Raw genomic sequence first — 24,228 nt, 5'->3', positions numbered from 1 at the left:
TCTAAAATACTTAGGGGTGAGGAGAAAAAATCAGACAGGGAGTAGCAAGAGAGCTGGGTAGTGAAAGTTCACAGACAGAAGAAGGAAGAATTAGCAGAGACCAACGGGGAAAAATGCTGTGGGAAGCAGCATCATGTGGAGAGGGCTAGAAAGACACACCTTTTTGGGGAATGGGAAAAAAACCATAGTGGAAAGGTAGGAGATGAGGAAAAAACTGGAGGAACAAGGAAGACAGCAAGTGTGTGCAAGCCAGAGGTATATCCAGGGAACAGAAGGTGGCAATGGGTATAGCAAAGATCCCCAAATTGAGGGGCATGGAGAAACATTGGGGGGCACAGCTGGGGCGGGGGACAGGGAGGGAGCACCCCCCAGCTCCACTCCTGGCCCCAGCTGTCAGCCCCCTTACCTCTGTTCATGTCCCCTGCTCCCGGCATGGACAGGGGTAAGTGGGAATGTAAGGTAAAAAGTTTGGGGACCACTGGGATGTAGGGATAAGTAGTAATGGGTGTCACGCTGCCTAGTATGGGACACAGCTAAGAGAGCCAATTTCAGGTCAGACTGCAAGGAAACAAGGCATGTACCCCAAACTGGTGGTATAGTCTCATGAGATTCCACCAAGCCAGTAATAAATGTGTGCTTCCAAAATACTATACTAGTATTATGAAGCTACAGACAGTCCCTTTCAGGCTCTCTAACTCCTCATGCACCATCTGGACAAACCAGACTTCTGTGATAAAAGATTATTAAAAACAAAAATCACATATTAGATTCTTTCAGTTCCAAAGAACCAGGCACACATCCCCGGTGAAAATATACTTCAGATCTTAGCCAAAAACCACGCTGGTAGCCAATCCTTTGGAAACTAAAAAAATAAAGGTTTATTAATATAAAAAAAGGAAGAGTGTTATTAAGAGGTTAAAATAAATCATATACATTACAGTTGATTTCAGAGAGTTTGCAGATCCGCATGAGAGCAGTGATGTTAAATTTGCCAGTTTATAATAAGTCTTTGATTCATCCAAAAGATTGGAATCCAAATGACAACTTAAATGTAGAGTCTTTCCATGAATCTTTTGGGGCATCCCAAGTAATTAGTTGGGGATCTCCATCCAATGGCTCAAACTTTCCCTGTTAAAGTTAAGCAGACTAGAAATGGCAGGATAGTGCCTGAGGTTTTTCTTTTATAGCTGAAACATGCTGCCAAGTTTCTTAAGCACAGCATGCATCCTCTTAGCTGAGCCCAAGGCTCACCCTTTGAAATGACCATTCTATTTCCTATGCATACACAGGTAATCCAGCTACACTGATTTACATAAGACAATTGATGGTTATTCATTATAGCAGGGATAGATAAGCTGAAGACAATATAGGTCAGGGGTCGGCAACCTTTCAGAAGTGGTGTGCCGAGTCTTCATTTATTCACTTTAATTTAAGGTTTCGCATGCCGGTAACACATTTTAATGTTTTTTAGAAGATCTCTCTCTATAAGTCTATATATTATATAACTAAACTAGTGTAGTATTGTAAAATAAACAAGGTTTTCAAAATTTTTAAGAAGCTTCATTTAAAATTAAATTAAAATGCTGATCTTATGCTGCTGGCCCGCTCAGCCCGCTGCTCGTCTGGGGTTCTGTTCACATAGGCCGGCAGCAGGCTGAGCGGGGCCTGCAGCCAGGACCCCGGCTGGGAAGGGTCCGGCAGCCAGAACCCCAGAGCGACAGCGGGCTGTGCGGGGCCGGGACCCCAGACTGACAGTGGGCTGAGCGGCTCAACCCACTGCCACTCAGGGGTTCCATCTGCCGGCTCCTGCCAGCCGGGATCCCGGCTGCCGGACCCGCTCAGCCCGCTTCCGGTCTGGGGTCCCGGCCCTGCCCACATACAGTGGGTATCTACCTTCTCCCTGGTTCTGGCCCATTCTCTTCCTCTCTCTGCACTGAGCTGAGGGTGGGAGTGCACTGAGCTCAGGGCTGGGGGTGAAGGGTCTGGCCAGAAGCTAGAATGAGGGAGGAGGCTCAGGGTTGGGGCATGAGGTTTGCGTGTGGGGCACTTACCTGGGCAGCTCCCATTTGGTGCGAGGGATGCAGGTGGGAATGTGTGTGTGTGGGGGGGTGCAGGACCTCCTATTTGGTGCTCAGGGTGGGGGTGGGGATGTGGGGGGTGCAAGAGTCAGGATGTGGAGGGTGCATGGGGGCTACGTATGTGGGGGGTGCAAGAGTCAGGGCAGAGGGCATGTGAGGGGGTGCAGGTGTCAGGGCAGGGGGGTCTGGGTATGTGTGGGGGTGCCAGAATCAGGGCTGGGGTCATGGTGTATGTGTGAAGGAGTCAAGCAGAGGGCTGGGTGTGTATGAGGGGGTACAGGGCTCAGGGCAGGGGCCTGGGGTGTGTGCGGGGCACAGGGCTTGGGGCACGGGCCTGGGGGTGTGCGGGGCTGCGGGGCTCAGGGCAGAGGGCTGGGTGTGTGTGAGGGGAGGTCAGGGCAGAGGGCTGGGGAGGTGTGGGGGGCATGTGAGGGGGGGTCAGGGCAAGGGGCTGGAGGGGATATGCCCCTATTCCCCCCCCAAGGCCCTGACCCCACTTCTTCTCTGCCTCCGCCAGGAGCAGCGAGCAAGCTGACTCCACTCCTTCTCGACCCCCTCCCTCGCAAGGGCCATCAGCTGATTGGCCGGCAGGGAGGGAGGGACGGAGAGGCAGAGGAGAGGCAGGAACCCAGCACACTACAGGAAGAGGCGGAGGAGCTGACAGGACCAAGCTTCTGCCCATAGGCATGCGCAGCACATTTCATTAGGGTGTGCACCCAGGGAGCCCTGCCCTAGTTCTGCCCCCACCATGCCCTAGCCCTGCCCCATCCACTCCCTCCTACTTCCTGCCCCCTGACTGCCCCCCTCAGAACCCCCAACCCCCCTGCTTCGTGTCCCCTGACTATCCCCCCAGGATCCCACCCCCTATCTAAGCCTCCCTGCTCCTTGTCCACTGACTGCCCCCCAGGACCTTACCCCCTACCTGTCCCCTGACTGCCCCAACCCTTATCCACACCCCCACCCCCAGACAGACCCCCGGGACTCCCATACCCCATCCAACTGCTCCCTGCCCTGACAGGACCCCCAGAACTCCCGACTCATCCAACCCCCCCAGCTCCTTGTCCCCTGACCACCCCTCCAGAGACCCCCCACCCTAACTGCCCCCCCCCAGGACCCTCCTTGCTCCCTGTCCCCTGACTGCCCTGACCCCTATCCACACCCCACCCCCTGACAGACCCCAGGACTCCCATACCCCATCCAACCCCTCCTGCTCCCTGACTGCCCCCTCCAGAGACCCCCCTGCCCCTAACCCCCCCCCCCCAGGATCCCACCCCCTATCCAACCCACCCTGCTCCCTGACTTCCCCCTCCCCTATCCTACCCCGCCCCAGACCCCTTACCATGAGGCGCCTAGCAGCATGTTCTGCTCCGCGCAGAGCCAGACACGCTGCCCCGCAGGAGCAGGCAGCCCGCCACTCAGAGCGCTGCGCATGGCAGCATGGCTCCGGGGAGGGGGGAAGGTGGCGGAGGGGCTGGCAGCTTGCTGCCAGGAACACGGACCCTGCGGCTTGCCGCCCTGGGAGTGTGGGGCCATTTGCCCACCCCTGCATCAGAGTGTGCCTGGGCACACACATGCGCACACCTATGCTTCTGCCCCCGCAGGGACTGGGGGGGAGCAGAGGGCAGAGAAGAGTGGGCCGGGCCAGACTGGGCAGGATTTTTAATGGCACGTTGCTGCCTTCCGGGACTCCAGCAGGCAGCAGCGTGCCATTAAAAATTGGCTTGCGTGCTGTCTTTGGCACACGTGCCATAGGTTGTCGACCCCTGATATAGGTAATATTCATTAGATTCATGCGGTATATACTATTCTCCTGAGGGAATTCTGTGCCCAAAAAAAAATTCGGCAAAATTCTAAATATTTTTATTTGTCAATAAATAAATGCTGAGGCTCCAGCATGGCGGCAGGGAGCACAGGCCACCAGCTGAACAGAGGTGGAAGATCATCCCGCAGGCATCTCTCCCCCACCCACAACGGGACACAGACTTGGCAATGAGGCTGCAACAGTGCAAGGGCTGGGCCTGCCCCAGAAACACCCACCCCCTGTCCCAGAAGCACCAAGATAGCAAGCAAGGAGGGCAGGGAGAGTGGGGGTTGGAGGACTTGGTGGAGGGTTCTGGGTATAGGGGGTCCAGATGCACAGGGGTTGGGCAGACAGTGGAGCTGCTCCCCACCCAGTGACCCCACCCCCGTGGCTGAGGAGCAATGGAGGCAGGAAGTGGTGGGGAGGGGTGCAGACCTTCTTGCAGCTGGGAGAGCTTTCTGGGGGGCAGGTCTGATCTGGCCCCAGCCACTCCTTGCAGGGGAAGAGGAAGTCCTGTCCTCCCCCAGCTCAGCCAGAACTAGCAGCTGAGCCCAGCACAGGATAGGGGCCACTGGGGCTTCCCCAGCCCCGCGGTGATTTAACTCTCCACCAGCTGCTCCAAACGTCATGTCCATGCTGCTGGGGAGTGGTGTGTGACCACTCTTGTGGCTTCCCTTTGCTTCCCCGTCCTTTTTGTGTGGGGAAGCAAAGAAATCTGCAGGGGACAAGAATTCTGCCTGCGCAGAATGGCACAGAATTCCTCCAGGAGTACTATATACATCTTTGATCTTAAGGTTATTTAGAATTACAGGATATAGGCTTTGGCTACACTTACACTTCAAAGCGCTGCCGCGGCAGCGCTTTGAAGCGCTAAGTGTAGTCAAAGCGCCAGCGCTGGGAGAAATCTCTCCCAGCGCTGTCCGTACTCCACCTCCCTGTGGGGAATAACGGACAGCGCTGGGAGCCGCGCTCCCAGCCCTGGGGCTTTGACTACACTGGCGCTTTGTAGCGCCGCAATTTGCAGCGCTGCAGAGGGTGTGTTTTCACACCCTGCTGCAGCGCTGCAAATTTGTAAGTGTAGCCAAGCCCACACACAGCATCTTCCTTGATTCCTTATCAACACGAATTAATGGGCCTAGCATATTAGCCCCTTTAAGCATCTTTTGATGGCAATGCACAAGTGAATTGTCCTGATTACAATTACAATGCCTCTCAATTAGTCTTTAAGGGTCACACACAGGTTACTTGGCTGCAGATTTTAACCCGTGCTGGTTTGCTAATGTCACAGTGTGTAAATATGGAAGCAGACAGGACACACAGCAAAAGCAAGTAGCAGCAGCTGGCAGAGGAATAGAGCAGCAGGTCAGCTAGGAGGCAGCAGCAGAGGGCAAGCTGTGGAAGAAGTATCACAAGGCAGATGGGAAAGAAGGAAGATCTGCTGGCAGACAGGTGGAGAACACAGCAGGAAGTAAATGAGCAGTTAGGATGTCAGCTGGGAGGCAGTCTGGAAACTTGCATTTGTTGGTGGGGAGGTAACTGGGAGGGAGTAACCAGCTATGTAAACAAAGACTGTCATCAACGTAATAGCATGTCAAGGTGAAAGGATTAATCAGCCAATCAGAACATAGCAAAAAAACCTCTATAAAATTCAAGACATACTGTTTCTCAAATTTAACTACACCAGGTGCTTTAGCAATCATGTTGTGCGTACTGACATGATGATCTTGAGAAATTATGGGGCTACCAAGAGCAGGGGAAATCGTTTGGGCATCATGCATCCAATTGTTCAGTTGGAAATTACAAACCTGTCCTAATGATAAATTTAGTACTGGCAGCAGGTTTTCCCCCAATTTATTCACAAATGTTCCAAATAGCTCCACAGGATAAGACAGTACTTGAAAAAGTATCTGGATAACAGTGTATCTTATTTAAAAACTACTTCTAAACTGGTTTTGTAAAACATACAATAGTGAATTGAAGATTATGGTAGTTACAAAAGATGCATCAAAAATACTTTCACATAATATACATAATCTCCTACTTATCTAGCTAATTTCATTGTTCTTTTATAAATATAAAAGCCTAATAATTCTAACCACATCACTACCTACAATTGTTTTTCACATCATATTAAGCTCTCTCACTCAAAACCCCTGAAAGTTTGAAAACATATGATCAATTTAAATGCTCAGCTTTCCCACTCATCCAAAAAAAAATCACTATTACGTATCACAACTCAAAACAGTTTCTTCAAGCAAAAAAATCACAGCACTTTTACAATAACTGTCTTAATCACCACATCTCTCACATGCAAACCACAACACAAATTGCAAATGGCTTTGGTAAAAGCAGCAAAGAGTCCTGTGGCACCTTATAGACTAACAGACATTTTGGAGCATGAGCTTTCGTGGGTGAATACCCACTTCATCGGACCAGCATGGGATCCTGCTTAGGGATCTGAGACTGGTGTATAGCACTTTTTTTTTTTTTTTTTTAATTATTCTGACCATCTACCACACCCCTTTTCTGTATCAGAGCATCTGTCATCCTCCTCCTTTCACCCTTCCTTCCTCCTTACTGGCTCCAAATCCCCTTGCTCACTACCCTCATGACTCTACAGTTCTCATTAGCTCCACCTGCACCTCTTCCCCTCTCGGCCAGTGTGACATTATTGACATAACCTGCAACCACTGTTGTACAATATTTGCTGCAAATATAGTACGTCAGTTGTCGTGTAAGGCAGCGCTTCTTAAAGTCGGGCCGCTGCTTGTTCAGGGAAAACCCCTGGCGGTCAGGGACAGTTTGTTTACCTGCCACGTCCGCAGGTTCGGCCGATCACAGCTCCCACTGGCCGCTGTTCGGTGTTCCAGGCCAATGGGAGCTGCGGGAAGGGTGGCCAGCACATCCCTCGGCCCGGACCGCTTCCCGCAGCCCCATTGGCCTGGGACAGCGAACCACGGCCAGTGGGAGCTGTGATCGGCCAAACCTGCGGACGTGGCAGGTAAACAAACCGGCCCGGCCTGCCAGGGGCTTTCCCTGAACAAGCGGTGGACTGGCTTTGAGAACCACTGGTGTAAGGTGTCTATGGGAAGGTTATGATTTGCTGGTTATGATTATGCTATATGTATGCATGCATCATTTTTGTAGCTGAAGTTATGAATATTAGCTACGTACTTGTATATCAGTGTGTGTTAATTCTAAAGTAGCCTTAGTAAAGCATTTGGTCAGCTTCTTGAGAAAGGAGTTTGCAAGTTAAGTGACCAATCAAGAAACACTTCCTGGGGATGTTCAAGATAGCATGTGGGCAATGGCTGCCACCTGTAAAGAACTGAGTCATGCATGGACATGTGACTTGCCCATGTGACTCCAAACTCCATTTTGTGGTAATTTTCCACAGTAAGAACAAAGAGGTGTCCTTACACCTGGAAGAGACTATAAAAGGCAGCTGCCTCATCTCCATCTCGTCTTCAATCCTGCTCTGGAGGTACTTTGCTGCAAACTGAAGCTTTAAACAAAGTACTGAATGACCCATCCCAGCTGTGGATGTACTCCAGAGACTTGATTTCAACCTGCAGTTTATTCTATCATTGCTACAAGCCTGAACCAAGAACTTTGCCATTACTGTATGTAATTGAGTCCATTTAACCAGTTCTAGCTCTCATCTATATCTTCTTCCTTCTATAAATAAACCTTTAGATTCTAAAGGATTGGCGATAGCGTGATTTGTGGGTAAGATCTGATTTGTATATTGACCTGGGTCTGGGGCTTGGTCCTTTGGGATCAAGAGAACCTTTTTTTCTTTTACTGGGGTATTGGTTTTCATAACCATTTGTCCCCATAACGAGTAGCACTGGTGGTGATACTGGGAAACTGGAGTATCTAAGGGAATTGCTTGTGTGACTTATGGTTAGCCACTGGGGTGAAACCAAAGTCCTCTCTGGCTGGCTGGTTTGGTGTGCCTTAATAGTAAAGGAACCCCAGCCTTGGGCTGTAACTGCCCTGCTTTGAGCAATTTGTCCTGAATTGGCACTCTCAGTTGGGTCCCACCAGAACCAACATCGTTACAGCCAGTCAGCACAAATCTAGGTCCCACATGCACATCTTCCTCACCACCTCTGACATTTGCCCCACTCCTAGCCCCCGCTTCATCTCAGCTCTCGCCACACCCACACCCATCCCCACCACAGCCTCCCTGATGCCACCATTCCTATCCTCCCCTGCATTACCCTCCTTCCCCACGACCTCCTCAATCCTTTCTCTTGTTGTGTCTGGAACTCCTACCCCACTTCTAAAGAGCACAGCCATCCACAATCTTTCATAGCTCATTCTCCCTAGCTCCTGGCTTTCATGGACACATGGATTCCTTCATCTCACACTGCCTCTGCAGCTACCTTTTCTTTATACTCCCGACCCTGGGTCAAGCTGTCAATCAGGCTGATTACCAGGATCAATCATCCACTCTAGTATTCTCCAGAAAGATCTTCCCAAGTTACAGAAACAATGGTTCTGAGGAAGAAAAGTGAATGCCTCACCTTCAATTTAAAAACTCTGCATTGATGAGTGGAGAATATGGACCAATTATTACCAGAGAAACACTAATTAAAGCACAGTTCTGAAAAGAGGTATTGAACAGATTTAAATAATGCACAAAATTATTTTCAATTTGATAGAAACTGTGCAAATTCTCCTATCATAGTCTCTCAAAGATTTCCTTTCCATCGAATCACAATATCTGGTATTAGAGAAATTACAGCTGCATCATCTTTGGGTATTTTTACATAATCATTTGAGACATTTTAGAGTATGTACTGCTTTGTCAGTTGCCTGTTCAGGCTGGACACCTTACACAGACACAAACTGCACACACTTGTATTATGTCTTTCTCCTAAGGCAGGGTGTAGCTAATTATGCCTTGGAAACCACAGGAGCTCGTACTTTTTTCTTCAACTGAATTCAAAGCATTTGGGCCACTTCCATTACTAATTACATTATTTAAGAAGTATGGCAGTCCTGAAACTCTCAACTGGAATTCTTCTGCTAACAGGAGTTCAGTAATGTGTAATTCTTTTTTCTTCCATTAAGAATGGCCTTATCTTCATTAAGCCTAATTTTATTAGTTACTATTATTAGATATAGGGCAAAAGAGTATCCATCCCTCAGAGCTGTATAATTTTCCCACTTTTCCTTTCCTCTTCTAAAGAATAAACTTAACTTTATCACCTCATTTTCTGATAATGAAACTTCTTGGGCTTCCATGCCAGACAAGTCCTGAATTTTAGAAGATACAGGCTAAAAGCTGTGATTTACAATAGCAAACAGAATCCATCCCTTCTATTTCTGCCTCTTTGCTAAGGGTGAGCAATAGCTATTTTGGAATCCTTCAGGGGGACCTTAGCTTATTTTTCATTTGAGTCATTAAACAAAATAATGGGTAAACTCTTCTGCAGCTTCAAGCAGAGGCTGAACTGCGGTCCCTCATTAAGAATTCAGAACAAAAGGTTTCCTGAAGCAGAGAAGCAAGTTCTTTAGAGAGCCTTGTAATGCTACTGAATTCTAGATACAACTGTAAGAATCACCCTTCACCTTGATGTTTCCTGTTTGATTCCAACAGCTCTCTTGGCACATGTGACCTGGGAGTAAACTAGATCCAGTTTCTTTCTCAATAAACACAGAAATATGCTTCATCTCATGCAGTGCTGTTTCTATAGGACACCCTAAAATAGTGATTCAGCCTTTTCCATACCATAACCCCATTCTAACAAAAGACAATGGCAAGACTCTTCCCATCTAGTCATAAGGAAAGATGGATGATCATATCCCCCACACCAGGCCTGGCTGCAGCCTACAAGTTGAGAACTGATATTTGGGAGGTACTTGGAGAACAGCTACGTATTGTGCTTGGGCTGGGGAGGGAGGGAAGAGAACAAAGTGTCTCAAATATCACATATCTTTTGTTACAAGAGTAAGAGTAAGGCAGGTATTGCCAGTTTTCACTCATTTTTGTGAAGGAAATCCTTACCATGAAGTCAAGTATCAGAGGGGTAGCCGTGTTAGTCTGGTTCTGTAGAAGCAGCAAAGAATCCTGTGGCACCTTATAGACTAACAGACGTTTTGCAGCATGAGCTTTCGTGGGTGAATACCCACTTCTTCGGATGCAAGTAGTGGAAATTTCCAGGGGCAGGTATATATAAGCAAGCAAGAAGCAAGCTAGAGATAACGAGGTTAGTTCAATCAGGGAGGATGAGGCCCTGTTCTAGCAGTTGAGTGAAAACCAAGGGAGGAGAAACTGGTTCTGTAGTTGGCAAGCCATTCACAGTCTTTGTTTAATCCTGAGCTGATGGTGTCAAATTTGCAGATGAACTGGAGCTCAGCAGTTTCTCTTTGAAGTCTGGTCCTGAAGTAACCTACCGACCGCTATGCCTACCTTCATGCCTCCAGCTTCCATCCCGGGCACACCACAAGATCCATTGTCTACAGCCAAGTACTGAGGTACAACCGCATCTGCTCTAACCCCACAGACAGAGACCAACACCTACAAAATCTCCACCAAGCATTCTCAAAACTACAGTACCCGCACGAGGAAATAAGGAAACAGATCAACAGAGCCAGACGTGTACCCAGAAGCCTCCTACTGCAAGACAAACCCAAGAAAGAAACCAACAGGACTCCACTGGCCATCACATACAGTCCCCAGCTAAAACCCCTCCAGCGCATCATCAGGGAACTACAACCCATCCTGGACAATGATCCCACACTTTCACAGGCCTTGGGTGGCAGGCCAGTCCTTGCCCACAGACAACCTGCCAACCTGAAGCATATTCTCTCCAGTAACTGCACACCGCACCATAGTAACTCTAACTCAGGAACCAATCCATGCAACAAACCTCGATGCCAACTCTGCCCACATATCTACACCAGCGACACCATCACAGGACCTAACCAGATCAGCCACACCATCACCGGTTCATTCACCTGCACGTCCACCAATGTAATATATGCCATCATATGCCAGCAATGCCCCTCTGCTATGTACATCGGCCAAACTGGACAGTCTCTAAGGAAAAGGATAAATGGACACAAATCAGATATTAGGAATGGCAATATACAAAAACCTGTAGGAGAACACTTCAACCTCCCTGGCCACACAATAGCAAATCTTAAGGTGGCCATCCTGCAGCAAAAAAACTTCAGGACCAGACTTCAAAGAGAAACTGCTGAGCTCCAGTTCATCTGCAAATTTGACACCATCAGCTCAGGATTAAACAAAGACTGTGAATGGCTTGCCAACTACAGAACCAGTTTCTCCTCCCTTGGTTTTCACTCAACTGCTAGAACAGAGCCTCATCCTCCCTGATTGAACTAACCTCGTTATCTCTAGCTTGCTTCTTGCTTGCATATATAAACCTGCCCCTGGAAATTTCCACTACTTGCATCCGAAGAAGTGGGTATTCACCCACGAAAGCTCATGCTGCAAAACGTCTGTTAGTCTATAAGGTGCCACAGGATTCTTTGCTGCCCTTACCATGAAGTACTTCTCTCATTGGTTGTGCATTGGGAGAGAGATTACAAACTTTTCCTACTGATTTGAGCTAGATGTGTCATACACAAGTCAAAAATTCATCATCTGCAGATGCCAAGAAGTTTCAATTTCTAAAATCAACTAGCATGAGCAGATGGCCATTCAGATTTGTTATGGGGATGGCAGTCTGTTTACTTCGTACATCAAATATAAGCATAAAGTTTCCACTGCAAAACTATAGATAGTATTTAAGTTAAGTTGTCTTATATTTTGTCACTTGGCTGCAGCAGTCATTTCCAATAGTAAAAACACAAAAGACTAAAATTAAAAAATTCACAGAAAAAAACAAAAAAAAGAAAATCTGAATAGAAAAAACTGGCCCTTCCACTCCAAATATTCATGGCAATACATTTGATTATTTAGTTTGATAAAAAAAGCTTGTTACTCTTTTTAACAGTACTAAATTTTGGTTAACATTTTTTTAGTATTGACAATAGGTTAATTCCTCTGCAGCAATTATTGAGAACCTTAGGAGGCAAGAAGGTGATAAAGCATCAGGGAATCTCTTCTCTGGAGATCTCCAAAGACTTTAAAACACTGGTGATGGGCAGATCCTAGCTTTGCACAAGGGAAGGGAAAATTTGTGGTGACAATCCATCGTTTCCAACATTAGTCACTTCCACGATAATAAAAAGAGGTCTTCTACACAGAACTCTTATTACAGAGGAGCATTATGATGTCAAGAGGTCAGAATAATTTTCCTTTTAAAAATTTCTACCAGAATTTTTAATCTTAATTTCAGAGACCCACAAATCAGGAAACTGAAGATTTAAGGTTTGCATAAAAATATTAACTTGTGCTTCATCATATGTCATGTACTTTGAGTACAATTTTTACCCCTGTAACCTGTACCAAAATACTCCATATGTACAATTTGAGCAACTTAACACTGCCATGAGAACCTTGCCTTCTGCAATTCTTGACTTGGTAGTGTTATTTATAACCTTAATGTTACATCAATGTAGACATTAAATACAAAAAAAAAAACCCCAAAAAACAAAAACCCACCACACCACTTACACTGATACAAGTATTCCCTATTTGATCCAGACTGGAGAAATTGTACAAGGATAACAATTTGTATTTCTGAAGGGTTTTCTTGGGAGCACAGAAGAGTAAAACATCCGCAAGTTTTCCCTCTCTTTCTAACCACACAACATTACAAAATACTAACTGTATTTTTAAATACGGTAAGGTAATTTTAACAATGGCAGGCAAAAATAGTAACATCAGACAAGAATTAAAGAAGGGAAGAATAAAAGACTGGTATTACACAGAGTGGAAGTAAAAGATATTACGCTTGTTCTCACCAGACTTTGTTACAATAAAAAAAGAAAAGAAAAAAAAAGAAATGCATGCCAATATGGTCCATTAAATGCATCAGACAAACATCTTCTCCACCCTCCCCCAAACCAAAGAGAAAGAATCGGTAGTACAGTAACACTTAGTATACCCCCTTAAAGTGCATTTATGAATAATTTTAAATCTGAATTCTAGCCATATTCAAGGCAGTAAATGAAGACTAAACACCACCACAGAATTGCATAAGGAGACAGTCAGCAGAACACAATGATTTTCCCGCTATACTACGGGGCCTAAACGCCATTCTACTCCTTTCATAAACAGAGCCGCCAAAGACCACCTGTAATAGTGCCCAGAAGTCAAACCTTTTAGATGCATGAGAACCTCCAGGCAGGCAGCTCAATATTAGTCTATTGGTTAGATCTGCAACTGGATCCACCTGGGTGCAAGATGCCTATGAGTGGAGCCAGAAGTAGAATCTAGCTTTTAAAATTTAAAATAACTTCAATGGCCCTTGGAACAAGCCCTAAATACTGAGGGACAGAACTTTGAGTATTTTGCTAATATTCACCATTTCTATTGTTCCTGGGTATGGTCAGTATTTCTCTTCCTCTTCCCACTTTGTGTCTTGGTCAAATATGTAATCTTCTTAAGAAGATACTTACCTGCATTTAAAATACTGTACTCCTTCATGGCTGCCATTATGCTTTCCTCTTTGAGGATTGTCCCATTCTACTCCAAGCCAAAGTCCTTAAAAAATAAAAATAATAATATATTGATTCAAAAAATAGAAGTTTGGAGTTCAGACATTTTCTGCCCACTACATCTGATTCGTTATGGGTATATAACCTTTCTCTATAGTACTAATTTCCAATATAAAGTCCTACTTATAAGCCCACCTATAATTTTGGCATTCAAAAATTGATTTGGACTGAAAGTTGCCACACTTACTTTGAAGGCAATGAAAAACATTTCTGCAAAGTTCCTCCTTCTAGTTCTCAAAATGTATTGTTATTAATATTTTTAACAAAAACTATATGTTGGATGAGATTGTTAATGTGGAACTGTTAAAGGAATTCCTCGGAAAGGCTCAAGCATCTGGAAAGACAGAAAACAGGAGCCGAGAAAGGGGTCCAGGGCTATGCAGACTCCTATAGAAAGGTAGGAGAAGGACTACAGTCTCTCCCAGGACCATAAATGGGAGTCTGTGCCAGCACAGCGAGAATCCTCAAACTTTACAAGTGCTAGGAAAATTATGCATCTATACCCTCTCTCCTGGGCTAATGAGTTACAAAGTCATTGACCTAGCAGTTTGTTTAGCCCAGGATGTTATTACCTCAATCAGAAAGCATCCTCAAAATTAAAGTAATGTCAAAAAGTATTTTGTTTAGGAAATCACATACCCCAAAGCTCTAATAGAAAGAGTTCTGGAGACACCACACACTTTTGTTGTTTGTGTAGGACATGAGAACTCCAAGAAAACTAATTTTAATCTATGAGTTTATTGCAAGATAGTCACCCTAGGCCTAAACTTCCTTTAAGCTGCATGGCTGGGCAGCCGCCCAGCAGGTGATCAAGTGCCATCACTTCTGGTGTAGCACTTCAGGTGCCCCTCCCATTGGCCCCCCCATTTCCACAGAGCAGGGGTGGGAGGGCTTGACAGGGCTCAGGAGGGAGGGAGCTTGCTGGCAGCTGCTACTGCATTTCAACCTGTTGATCTACTTAAAAGGGCAGTGTACTTAAAATGAGGTCAGCATCCTTAAAAGGGCAACGCGCATCTCTCACACTCACTCACACACACACACACAGTGTCACTGTCTCCCACACACTGTCTTTCACACTCATCTCCCAACACATACTTGTATTATTGTTGTTGTTACTTCTTGATACTTCTGTCAAAGTGTGTTATTTTAGTTTTTTGCCTGGTCTATGCATTCATAATTTTTATTTCTCTTATGCTTAAATTTAACTCTTTCAGTTGTGAGTTCTAAAATACCTAACCTGTCCTGGCAAGAGTAACTATCCCTATGGTAACTTTTTAAAAATACATATATCTAGGTTTTTGGTTTCTGCTGGTGGTGCACATCCGCACACTACCTCAACATGGTGCACATAACAAAATTCATTCCGCACATGGATGGAAAAAATTAGAGAGAGCACTGCCCTAGGCCATCTCTTGTCCTCTCCCTTCAGCATTCCCTGGCTACCCCACTCACTGAGTATTTTCCAAGAGAGTAATGGGCCTCTCCGAAGTAGGGCTGCTATAATTGGTATGCCCAAGATAGCATTTATCCATATTGGAAGGTGTGGTGAAGCAAGAGATCCTGCAATAACGTGACATTCCAAGAAGGTAAGTACATGTAAAGGGATCACTATCCTAAGAACAAGATCGTTTGCTATACGGACGAGGCTTTTGGTCATTGGAATCAGTTTCTCCCCTTCCTAAAATACTGTTATGACTCCACCACATCATCAGTTATATTAAAAAATCATTCCATTTCACTTTAGGTATTAGGAAACCATTGGAAGTTTTAGTATTAATGGGACTGTCCTGAAGCTAACTGTATTTTGCAAAGTTACCAGAGCCGCTCAATGAAGTAGGCCAATCTGCATCAATTAGTAAACAAAACCAGACAGATAGCAAATGGCACTATGATCTGCAGCTAGTAGTTTCTCATGCAAAAGTTAACCTTTACATTTACAAAACATTAACTTTACCTGTTGTGGGAGGAACACTACCAGCATACCGCACAGTTGCATATTCTGTATCACACAGGATTCTTTGACCAAGCACATCAGAAGGCACACTACTAGTCATTGTGAGAAATCTGCAGTCCAAGCAAGGCACTTATTTAACGATCTGGAGAAAGGGAAACAACACTGTTGACAAATACACACAAGTGCTTTTAAGTTACAATTTTTGTGTTTGTTTTTCATTGTTCACAATTTCCTTTTAGAGACAAGAAAATAAAATTCTTCCTCTATCAATCTTATACCTTTCAGTCTGGCAAATACAGATTCTCCCCTGCATCTCACTATGATTTTTCTGTTACTGTTGCTGGAATAGCTATGGAAGTGACACTTATTACTCGGCAAGTTTTTTAGTCACAGGCATTTTCTTATTGTGGTTTATCTCCTAATTCTGCTTTTCATGATGATTTTTTTTCATCATGATGATTTTCACTCTTGAGTTTCACGCCTCTGGTAATGCAGAAAACTCCACCAAGTTTTTAAAATTGATCTTCTAATCCAGTGGTTTTCAACCTGGGGGTCCAAAGTCTATGTTTAAGGGGTCCACAAAAAGTTGTTACCATAGAAGAGTGGTTTTCAACCTGTGAGACGCAGAACATCCCTGGGAGTCAGCAGACTACGTCTAAGACTTCCAAAGGGGTCCGCACCTCAATTTGAAATATTTTAACGGTCCACAAATGAAAAAAAGGTTGAAAACCACTGCCCTAATCTAGCAAAGAATCCTGTGGCACCTTATAGACTAACAGACGTTTTGCAGCATGAGCTTTCGTGGGTGAATGCATCCGACGAAGCTCATGCTGCAAAACGTCTGTTAGTCTATAAGGTGCCACAGGATTCTTTGCTGCTTTTACAGAACCAGACTAACACGGCTACCTCTCTGATACTTGCCCTAATCTAGGGATTCTCAAACTTCATCGCACCACAACCCCCTTCTGACATTAAAAATTATTACACGACCCCGGAGGGGGGGATCAAAGCCTGAGACTGCCCAAGCCCTGTGCCCCAGAATGGGGGAGGGGGTAAAGCCCCACTGCAGGAGGGGCCAAAACTGAAGACCAAGGCTTCAGCCCCGGGCCAGGGGCCTGTAACCTAAGCCCTGCCACCCAAGGCTGAAGCCCTGAGGCTTCATGCCCAGGTGGTGGGGCTCAGGCTTCAGCTTCGGCCCTGGGCCTCAGCAAATCTAAGCCAGCCCTGGCAACCCCACTAAAACGGGATCATGACCCACTTTGGGGTCCCAACCCACAGTTAGGTAGTCTGCTGCGCAGCGGTTCTCAATCTCAAAGACTCTGTCTTGCTGTGCATACCCCAGCCTCAGAGCGTTCCTGCTAACTAGTGCCTTTCAAGAACAGGAAGCAAGAGCTCCCCTAATTGCATATCTGAGAATGAGATTCACATCATATATGCTCAAAGAAGCAGAATTATAAGGGCAGGGAATTATCCTCTCTCCTAAGATACAATCCGTGCAGAATTCCTAATGAACAGTACAGTGCTTACTATTGCACCATCCATTAAGAACAGAGCCAAAGCCAGGCAATTAACACAAAAGATATTTTCTTTTTTGTTTAATGGTGGATAAGATCTATAACCCCTGTAGCAGGGTTGAATACAGTAAACCTGACCAGTGTGTTCTGACAGACAATGAAACTCTCCAGAGCAATGGTTCTCAACCTATTTACCCGTGGGCCATATATGCAGCTCTCCATGTGTTATGTGGGCCGCATCCACACTATCACACTATACCAGGGGTCAGCAATCTTTCAGAATTGGTGTGCCAAGCCTTCATTTATGCACTGTAATTTAAAGTTTCATGCGCTAGTAATACATTTTAACATTTTTAGAAGGTCTCTCTCTATAAGTCTATATAATATAACTAAACTATTGTTGTATGTAAAGTAAACAAGGTTTTTAAAATGTTTAAGAAGCTTCATTTAAAATTAAACTAAAATGCAGATCTGATCAGTTTAGTGCAGTGGTTCTTAATCTGGGGTGCACGCACCCCCTGGGGGTGTGAGATGCCCTTTCTGGGGGTGCGAGACATGCGAGATTTTTTTTTTTTAAGCTGGAGGCAGCTGCAGAGCCCTGGGCTGGCTGCTGGTACCCCAGCCTGGCAGCAGGCTGAGCAGGACCGAAGGCCCGGACCCCGGCTAGCAGGGGGCCGGGCAGCTGGAACCCCAGACCAGCGGTGAGGTGAGTGAGGCCGGAGGCTGGTATCCCAGGCCAGCAGCAGGCTGAGCAGGGCCGATGGCCGGGACTCCGGGACTCAAGGGACCAGCAGCCAGAAGCCCAATGGCAGACTGGCGGCCAGAACCCTGGCTGGCAGTAGCGTGCCAGTAAAAATCGGCTTGCGTGCTGCAGGCTGCCAACCCTTGGTCTATATTCTATACTATCTTTATGGCCCTGCGGATGTCACAGGGGCTGCAGCTGGGTGCTGACTGGGCTGTGGGTTGAGAACCACTGCTCCAGAAATTTAAGCAGCTCTAGTGATGGCCGGGCTGGGTGACAATCTTTGTATGGGGGGGTGGGGGTGGTGAGAGAGCTTGAACCGGAAGCAGGTTTCCCAGTTCTCCCTAGAGACCAAATCCAAACAAGGGCGCTTTGGAAGCTGGGCCCGCTTTGGAGGCCGCCCTCCTTTGGGGGAACGTGCCCGTCAAACCTTCGGCTGCAGCAGGGAGGCCCCAGAGAGTCCCCCTCCCCCGCCCCCGCCGGGGTCCGCGCGGTGCGGTCCTGCGAGGGGGCAGGGGCTGGAAACACGGGGCAGGCGGGCGGGCTCGGCTGGGACGGGACAGACCCGCTGAGGCCACCGCCCCGCGCTGCCGGGAGGAGGAGGAGGCGGCCCCGGGGGCAGGCAGTGGGCGGCGCCGCCAGGGCACAGCGGCGAGGGCGGCCCGCGCGGAACGGGGCAGCGGGTGACTCAGCGGAGCGGGGGCCGCCCCCGGGGGCTCAGCGCTCCCCAGGGCGGGGTCGCTGCGTGGCCCCTCCCGGGGGTCCCGAACCCCCGCCCGGCTCCCGCTAGCCGCTGTGGCCGGTACCTGAATCCCGCCGCGGCCCCGGCCGGCTGAAGCCCTCCCGGTAAGGGTCGCTCCCTCCCCAAACAACCCGCAGGGCAGAGACCCGCCCCGCCGCCTTCCCATTGGTTCAATCGCTCAAGGCCCGCCTATTTCCCCCCGCCTCCCATTGGTCGCCCCATCGGAAACACTAAACCGCTCCTCCTCCTTTCATAGTCACAGAATGGGCGCCGTAGAGGCTCCTGGGTAACGTAGTTCTTCAGTCACTCTTCATCGGGAGCCCCGAGGTACCCGGACCACAAATCCCATGATGCATCGCGGGGAGACGCGGCAGAGGAACGTGTGCGGATAGCTCTTTTCTGAGTGGCTGTTGGTTGTGGCGCGTTTCCTGATTGGGCGAACAGTTTCCAGCCTGTTGCGTCGCGTGGGATGCAGTGAGCAGCCTGGGCCAGCGCGTGGGCAGCTGCGGCCATGCGAGGCACCTGCCCGCCAAGGCATCAGGCTGATCAGCTGGTTGGCCAGAGTGGATAAAAATTGATATTTTTTTTAATTGGATTTTAATTAAACATCAATTTATTTCAGAAAAATAAACCTACTTAAATTAAATGTGACATTATTACAACTTATGGTAACGCCTAAACTTTCATCTGTTAAAATAGTTAAGTACATGTGTGCTGCCACTTTTTAAAGCAAGTCTAGCCCCTGAAACCAGGGTTAGTCACAGCCTAAGCACTTGGAACCACAGTTTGTTGAAGTGCTAAACCACTTTTCTACAGGTGCAAAAACCATTCTCTTTTATTTCAGTTTATTCAACAATTTAGGTTCAATTACTAGTTTATTCAAAGTTAAAAAACAAACTGGAAGTTGAGAAAGGCAGAAAAGCTTGGTTTCCTCATCCAAAAATATGAATACAAACTAGGTTTGTGAGGATGAGATTGACTAGTTCTAAAATCTTGAACGTGGTAACCAGAAACAATTAATTCATTAGCAACAGATTAATTTATTAGACAAAAAGTGTTTTATTATAAAACATGTTTTGATACTTTTGAGAACATTTTATATCTAACTTATTTAAGAGTTTTATTTAAGTAATTAAAACATTTTAAATTGCTGGGCTTGTGAATTTTTTATTTTATTTGAATTTCTAACCAAATAGAGCTTGAAACAAATCATGAGTAAAAAAATAATCAGAAGAAATAAATACATCATTCACCATTTTCTAACAAAAATATAAACATTAAAAATTGCACAAATGTAAGTTAAACTATAAAATTCCTTAATTGTGTATAAATTTGGTGTGTATCCTCCTGGTTAGCAAAAAGCAACACCAAAATTGGTATAAAGACTATATTTAGTGGCAAAACATATGTTAAAGCTTACCAACCAATGAGAATTAACCTTTCAACTAAAAAGTACAAATGTAAAACAAGATTAAAATTGATTATTTAAATCATGGTTTCTTGCTTGCTAATTTAAATCAGTACTAAAATCAGTGATTGAAATCAATCCACCTTGACATTGGTACTTTGGGAGGGAATTACTGAACAAATGTCTCACAAGGATGCAGCATCTCCTGTGTGTTCTTATGGATGAGATACTGGACTGGGAATGAGGACTCCTGTGTACCAGGCTCAGACACAGACTCGGTGTGTGACCTTGAGCAAGTTACAGGTAAAATATTTCTGAAGTGAAAGCAGATTGTAGGTGCTCAAATTAAGATACCTTGGACCTAATTTTCAGATAATATATTGTTCCAACTAACTTCAACTGTCATTTAAAACTCAAGGCAACTTTCCAATCATAGGATCTTTTGAAAGGAACACAATGAACAGAACAGTCTATTTTATATCATTGTGACTAGTCAAAAACATTCTAATAATATTTCTCTACCTGTAAAATCATATCTGAACCCCCCCTCCCCCGAATTCAGAAAATTGTTTGCAGTATAATCATGATTGTCCTAATAGGGGACACAGATTTTATTTGGATAATTAGGAGTTTGGATAATCAAGAGGGCAGGAGCACCAGCGCAGGGAGCCCTCTGTAGCTCTGCTGTCACAGACCCGCTCACTTACTCCTATAACAGCAGGTCTGCACAGGGCTCCCTGCACTGCTGCTCTTGCCCTTTCAATTATTACAGGTCCTGGGGTTGGGGAGGCTTTGGCTCAGGTGGGGCAGAGCAGAAACTCCCAGCTCTGTCCCACTAGGACCACAGCCTTCCCTGCACCTTGCACCTGCAGGGATTGGGTGTCATCAGCCCTACGGCAGCACAGGGAGCCCTCTGCAGCTCTACTGTCACAGCCCTATTCAATCACTCAAATGACAGTAGGGCTGCAGAGGGCTGCTCCCTGCTTTGCAGCAGGAGCCATTCAGCAGTGGGATGGCCTCCCATAAATCAATGCCACAGACTCATCTGGAATACTGTGTGCAGTACTGCTCCACTTCAGCTAAAAAAGATATTGCAGGGTTAGAGGGGATTCAGAGAATGATCAGGGAGCATGAAAAACTCTCATATGAAAGACTGAAAAAATTGGGATTGTTTACATTGCAAAAGGAAACACAAAAGAGGGGACATGATAAAAGTAAAATAATGAAGGGTATACAATAGTGTAGATTGGGAGTTTACATTCGCCTGTCTCATAACACAAGAAACAAGGGGACATTCAATTAAATCTAAACGTGTAAAGTGTAAAACTAATAAAAGGAAATACATCTAATTAGAAATGAAATCATTGAGGCCAAGAACTTGGCAAGATTCAAAAAGGGATTGGACATTTATGTGGAGATATAGGAAGAGGGGGACACACAACAGGGCCCAAATGGGGCTCTCGGTGATTGCTACTTCTCACCACCCAACCCAGATGTAATGAGATTAAATGCTGTCCATATAAAGAAATTAAAACTACTGATTATTCCTCAAGATAGGCCTTTAATGACTTACGGCTATAAATGCAACATAGACAGAATACGAAAAGAAAAATTAAAGACCAGCATTGAATAAGGATTAATATAAATGACAAATTATATTGCAAACAAGCACAACTACAGGTAATGTTATGCATTAACTACTTATTACTATAAAAGCATGTTCTTAACATTGCCAGTTTTTACTGATGACAGGCACGAGTACATGCAAAGTTATTGCTTATTAACTATTAACCTTACAAGTTTTATAAGTATAAGTACTTATACTTATACTTATAAGTAAGTATAAGTACAAACAAAGATACTATAAATTAACAACTTTCTACTATTTTTAAACAATTTAACACTAGTATTAAACTTTTACTACTATTTTTAATACTGCAGTATTAATATAATCTGAGATCAAATTATGCCAACACTACTATTCTTAATACTATAGTGTCAGTACAACTTGAGATCAAAACAGCTCAAGCAACCCAGACTTCTTTACTCCGTTGCCTTATTTTGCATGCAACCAGACAATTTTACTGTAAAACCTTACCCTGCCAAGAATAAGTTACCCTTTAGTCGACCGCTCTTTGCATTGGCCAGGTGCAGATAGTCGGTGCAGTTCAAGTTTCCTCGGTTCAGGGGGTGCGGGTCAGACCGATCAAAGAGAATAACTTCTTAGACCAAGACACACACACACACAGCCACCTGAGGCTCTTCACATTTAATCTCATCTGCCCGCTGTGTTTTGAAGCAGGTTAACCAATCAGGTTAGGCCAAATTTAGTGTTGTCGCTTTGGCTGTATAATTCATGCTTACTTATTTTCTTGTAGCCAATTATTGTTTTAGTTTATAAGTTATGCTCAAGGAGATAGCTTACTTGTATAAAGCCCACTGTCTTGACTGTGGTTTTCCTTAGTTTTCTAGGTAACTTACCTCTAAATGGGCTATTGGCTTGATTGTGAGTAAGGTTATCTTGATAACCTATGCCTAAAGGCCTAACCCATCAAACCCACATAGGAATAATTTTTTTGGCTGCAGCATCTCTTAATCACAAGTTCCAAAGGTGGTTTCAATAAGTCGTACCCGGGAGCATGACCTATTATACCATATAGGAGTCAACATAAAATGTTGTCTGGTTGTAGGTGTCTTTTGACCACAAGTTGCAGCTTAATTTTGCAAAGCTTGTTTGTTTTTTGTTTTAAGATTATTTTGCAAAGCTCACTCTATAAAGCTTCTGGAAGTTTTAGGCCTAACACTGACAATGCCGTTGTTCATCTTAAGCTTGATAACACTCTTGCTCAAATTAATCACAATTTATATGGGTGACAAGAATATCCAGAGTTATAAGTAATGGTAACACAATTTTTGGAAGGGATATTAAGCCTCAGCATCAGCACACAAGCCAGTTTTTAACTACTAGAAATCAGGATGAGATCGAATATGGGTTGCAGTGTCAGGAATCAGGGTCTGCAACAGATCCAGTCTCTGGGCCACCTAACAAACACAGCTGGCCTGTAGAAAGCTGCCTGACTGGCTACACTGCTAGGTTGGTTGGAAGAGTCACAAGAGTAGACCATCTCTAAAACCCAGCTACAGCAGTTACTCCTGGGGGAATTCTACACCAAAAAATTCTGTGCACAACATTTTAAAATTCTGCAAATGTTATTAGTCAAAATAACACCATCTAATCACACCAGTTTCAATTATTTTGGTAATTTATTTCAAAATACCTGTCAGCAAGTATATCTGTAACAATACAGACAAAAGATTCAGGAAATGTTTTTTGACACATAGATTCCCTACTAGGCATATTAATACAGAACTCTGAGTAATAATTCATTTAAACTACAATACAGAAACATATTCCCTGCTCCCCTGAGAAGCAGTGCAAAAGCTTGGGGGAGTCAGGGGTAATGGAGGAGGGAAGTAATTTGCTGGGAAGGAACCTGGAGGGTTGTTGGGTGTGGGAAGTATGGAAGTTTATTTTGGAGGGGGGAGGGATTGTTAGGGAGTTGGGGAGCCTCCCCCAGGCAGACCCTAGCTGACCCCTAGCCTCCCCCATTCAGTCAGGCACATCTACCCTGTCCTCATGTGTCCCTTCACCCCCATTCCCATGTGGACCTGCACCCCCACTCAGCCACCCCCTGTCCCCACATGGCCCTGCATCCCCACTCCCATTCAGCTCCTGCCCCGGTCTGTCCCCCCACTAGCCCTTCTGAAACCATCTGCATGACCCTACCCTCTATGTGCCCCACTGTCTGTCTCCCCATATCCCAAGTCTCCCACCCTGCAGGCATGGTGCTGTCAGTAATGCAGCCTCTAACCCCTCCCTATCGGCTGCTAACTGCTACAGTTGGCAGGTTGGCTGCCCTGTGTTCTGGCACCACAGAAGCCTCTGTGGGCAAAAGGTGTAACTGCAGTGCATCTCCAGTAGAATGTATTTTCTGCAGAGAAAACAAAATCTGCGGGGAACATGAATTGTGTGTGTGCGCAGTGACGCAGAATTTCCCCAGGAATAAGTAATTCAGTAGATGTTAAAAAAAAACATTTGCTAACAGCTGTGATAGCTCCTATGCCTGCATGTTCCCAGCCATGTTCCAGCCCTCCTGTCTTGGCCCTAGCCTTTCCTCACTCTAGATAACCTGGGTGTGACTCTTGGCTCCAATTCCTGATCTCTCACTCTGTCTCTGGCCTGGAGCATCTGGCCCCTGACTATTGGTCTGACCCTGGGTGCTGATGTCTGACCATCCTGGTCACTAACATGCAGATTCTCTACATCTGCCTACTTCAGGGTTC

The 24,228-nt window shown here is 45.7% G+C and overlaps 1 protein-coding gene across 6 annotated transcripts in view; it reads right to left on the bottom strand.

The window, feature by feature from the left end:
- The window catches only part of TBCE (tubulin folding cofactor E), a 72,698-nt gene extending 50,106 nt beyond the window's left edge, over window positions 1-22,592 (bottom strand). The window contains exons 1-3 of one of the 6 annotated variants that reach the window (XM_045009362.1): window positions 21,983-22,592; window positions 15,479-15,620; window positions 13,426-13,510 (exon numbers count right to left, since the gene is read on the bottom strand). In XM_045009362.1, coding sequence (XP_044865297.1) covers window positions 13,426-13,510; window positions 15,479-15,578 — 185 coding nt within the window. In that variant the 5' untranslated portion in view covers window positions 15,579-15,620; window positions 21,983-22,592. Of the gene's footprint in view, window positions 1-13,425; window positions 13,511-15,478; window positions 15,621-18,164; window positions 18,260-18,540; window positions 18,645-18,736; window positions 18,759-21,982 lie in introns of those variants that run through there. The other 5 variants (XM_045009363.1, XM_045009358.1, XM_045009361.1 and 2 more) reach the window with 5 other exon arrangements.
- Between the last annotated feature and the right edge of the window lie 1,636 nt (window positions 22,593-24,228).

This window comes from Mauremys mutica, chromosome 3 (assembly GCF_020497125.1).
Source record: "Mauremys mutica isolate MM-2020 ecotype Southern chromosome 3, ASM2049712v1, whole genome shotgun sequence".
NCBI lineage: Eukaryota > Metazoa > Chordata > Testudines > Geoemydidae > Mauremys > Mauremys mutica.
Note: the sequence above shows the minus strand (reverse complement) of the source record. Positions and strands in the feature narration are given on the sequence as shown.